The sequence below is a fragment of the Chrysochloris asiatica genome, unplaced genomic scaffold (assembly GCF_000296735.1).
Source record: "Chrysochloris asiatica unplaced genomic scaffold, ChrAsi1.0 scaffold00119, whole genome shotgun sequence".
NCBI lineage: Eukaryota > Metazoa > Chordata > Mammalia > Afrosoricida > Chrysochloridae > Chrysochloris > Chrysochloris asiatica.
Window position 1 is genome coordinate 5330481 of NW_006408637.1, and position 3585 is coordinate 5334065.

At 37.4% G+C, this 3585-nt stretch overlaps 1 protein-coding gene across 1 annotated transcript in view; it reads left to right on the plus strand.

Annotated features, from left to right (window-relative positions):
- ARID4B (AT rich interactive domain 4B (RBP1-like)) overlaps positions 1-3585 on the plus strand; it is a 180619-nt gene that overhangs the window by 153815 nt on the left and 23219 nt on the right. Inside the window, exon 19 of the mRNA XM_006868585.1 lies at positions 1195-2406. Coding sequence (XP_006868647.1) covers positions 1195-2406 — 1212 coding nt within the window. The remainder of the gene's footprint in view (positions 1-1194; positions 2407-3585) is intronic.

Sequence of the window (3585 nt, forward strand, 5' to 3'; positions counted from 1 at the left end):
ACTCCCGTAAAGATTTACACCCTCGGAAACCCTGTACAGGGTCGCTATGGGTCGGACCCGACTCGATGGCACTTAACAACAACAACACTCAGAGATGGCAATAACTGTGGAAGAAATAGTTCTCGATCTTTCGTTGTTTTGGAGGCTAAGTGGGAAGAGTAACTTAACTTTTCATAACGAGTCTAAAATTGTTTTTCATCATGTGTATTGCTTTAATAATTTTTTCAAAATTTAGTTATACAAGAACACATAATTTAAACATGTTATTTTTGTTTTTCAATTACTTTTTACATTTAAGAAACAACTGAAAAACATAGATTTCTCAGTATAGTGTTACAATTAAAATTCTAATTTCTGAAATCCATTGTTTTAGATTTGGGTCTCGTCTTGATTTTATTAGCTCTTTGCCTTTGGATATCTTAATCTCTAAGAGTCACATTCTTGAAGTGTAACAAGGGACTCATGGTAACATGGAATCCTGGTGTGATGCTGTAGGATCAGCACTGGACTGCAAACCACATGGTCAGCAGTTCAAACCCACCAGCTGCTCCTTGGAAACCTTACACAGGGTCACTATGAGTCGGAACTGACTCGCCAGCACTTAACTTCATGGTAACATATACGTTATTAGGGTTTCTGCGAGTGTTGAATGAGACAGTCTTTGCAAATCCTGGGAAGGGAACTGCCATGTAGTGATCTCAATAAATGTTATCTTAAATTAATAATTAAAGTATTAATTTTATACGTAATAGATTTACTAAAATGAACACATAAGGAATAATGTCTATAAATATTTGTATTTAAGGTATCATGAAAATCTTTGAATTGTCATTATGCAGATTTTGATTTTGAATTTAGAACTACCTGAGATTACATCCTGACTTCACTATTTACTACTTACAAATGTGAGGGAATTTTCTTACTTGTTTAAAGTCAGCTTTACTGAGTATCATTTATAAACAATGGCATTCACCACTTTTATGCTTACATCTGGTTGACTTTTGGCAGAGAGTCTATAGTAGTACACCCAGCACTGCAGTCATGACAGAGAGTATCCCATCATTGGATAGATGAGTATCTTTACCTTTAAAATGCAGGTATAAAGCTTAGCAGTTAAAGGATGAACATGGGAGAAATTTCCAGTGTTTTAAAGTGAGTATTATAATAATACTCACTTTTTTTCTTATTTTCTAGCTTCTGAAAGTTCTGCGGAAGACAGTGAGCAGGAAGATGAGACAAGTGCTCAGGACATGGATAATGGCAAAGAAGAATCGAAGACTGATCATTTGACCTTCAACAGAAATGATCTAATTTCAAAAGAGGAACAAAACAGCTCATCTTTGCTAGAAGAAAATAAAGTCCATGCAGATTTAGGAATATCTAAACCAATTTCGAAATCTCCAGAAGGATTAAGAAAAGGTATAGAAGGAGTATCTGAAGATACAGATTATGAAGAAGATGATGTCGCAAAAAAGAAAAAGGATGTCAAGAAGGACATGACAGACAAGTCTTTAAAACCACAAGTACAACGCAGTAAAAGAAGGTATTGCAATACAGAGGAATGTTTAAAAACTGGATCACCTGGCAAAAAGGAAGAAAAGGTCAAGAACAAAGAATCACTTTGCATAGAAAACAGTAGCAATAGTTCTTCAGATGAAGATGAAGAAGAGAAATCAAAAGCAAAGGTAACACCAACTAAGAAATACAATGGTCTGGAGGAGAAAAGAAAATCTCTACGGACAACTGGTTTCTATTCAGGATTTTCAGAAGTGGCAGAAAAAAGGATAAAACTTTTAAATAACTCTGATGAAAGACTTCAGAACAGCAGAGCTAAAGATCGAAAAGATGTCTGGTCAAGTATTCAGGGACAGTGGCCTAAAAAAACACTAAAGGAACTTTTTTCAGACTCTGATACGGAGGCTGCAGCTTCTCCACCCCATCCTTCCCCAGAGGAGGCAGTAGCGGAGGAGCCGCTGCAGACTGGGGCAGAAGAAGGGAGCTGTCCACCCACTTCAGAGCTAGAGAAACCACCGCCAGTCAGTGTGGATAGTAAACTTGTTGAGGATCAAACAGTGGAAGTCGGTGACAAAAAAGCAGACTTTCCAAGTAGTGGCAGTAATTCCGTGCTCAATACCCCTCCTACGACACCAGAATCGCCTTCTTCAGTCACTGTGACAGAAGCCAGTCGGCAGCAGTCTTGTGTAACAGCAGTATCAGAAACATTGCCTCCAAACCAAGAAGAAGTTGGAAGTATCAAGAGTGAAACTGACAGCACAGTTGAGGTGGATAGTGTTGCAGGGGAGCTGCCAGACCTCCAGTCTGAAGGGAACTGCTCACCAGCAGGCTTTGACGCGAGTGTGAGCTCCAGCAGTAGTCATCATCCAGAACAAGAACACCCTGAGAAAGGTGAGCGTCACAGCAGAAATGGTGACTTATTCTAGGATGTCCCTCTTAAATGTTAATGGTGTCACCGTATCTCTTGTTAAACCTGAGAGAGATGTTGACGTGAAGTACTTGTGTGAACATGGTAAAAATGGAAATGAAAGGTCATTTGAGTAATGAGTAATGGAATACATTTAAAATCTTAAGAAGACTTTAAATGTTCTTTGCTTGAGCCATCCATGACATTTCATAGTGTACCAGAACACATCCTAGAAATTGCACCCAAGTCCAAATCCAAACCAATTTGAAAATTCATTATACACTGGTTGACTATATGGCATGAACAGCTTAAATATATTTCTGTTACGTTGTTTTTGCAATTGTAATGTGCAATTTCTCACAAACATTCTGATTTATTGACAGACCCCTCCACCCTTAACCAAATACTGTATGTAGGGGTTTGGAGCAACCAACTGTCCAGGCACTGCTTTCCTCAGACAACCGTGTCAAACTGATTTTCAAGCCTGACTAACTTGTGTGAGTTTGTAAAGGAATTTGATGCTTTCTTAGATGCGTATCTTCCAAATTGAAGGACCAATGTGTATGTTTAACCTACAGTAAAACTTTTTTGATTTTCCGTGAAGTTGTAAAAAGTGGAAATTCAAATTACTGCTTTCCAAAAGTCTGAGTGCCTTTGATGATGGTGCCATAGCTGTACTTCTGTCATCGTGGTTTTATGAACCGCTTTGTTCAGGTGTCTTATAATCAATATCTGCAAGGCTCAAACTTGGCTGTGGAGCTCACTTTGTTTTCATTGGAAAGATGGAATCCAAGGGTTTATTTTTTTTTTTTTATATTTTTAGTGTGTCAGACTCAGACTTTTTAGCTAAGTTTAAAAAGATTTAGTGGTCTAGATCACAACTATACGTTTTGTCACACAAATCTTGACTTAAAACATTTCTTCTTTATAAATAAGTAAAAAAAAAGTAGAGTTGCAATTAGATTGGTATGTTCTTTGCTGCTTTCCATATTTCACACACACAGCTACTGTTTTAGTGTGCCTTACTATCTCATGGGACTCAGTATCCAGGCCTGAATAGAATAATACAAAATCAAAGAATCATTTAATAGAAACTTAGAAATACTTCCAGCACTAATATGATACAGTTTTAATCATTATAATTTTTATGATGTTGCATCCTC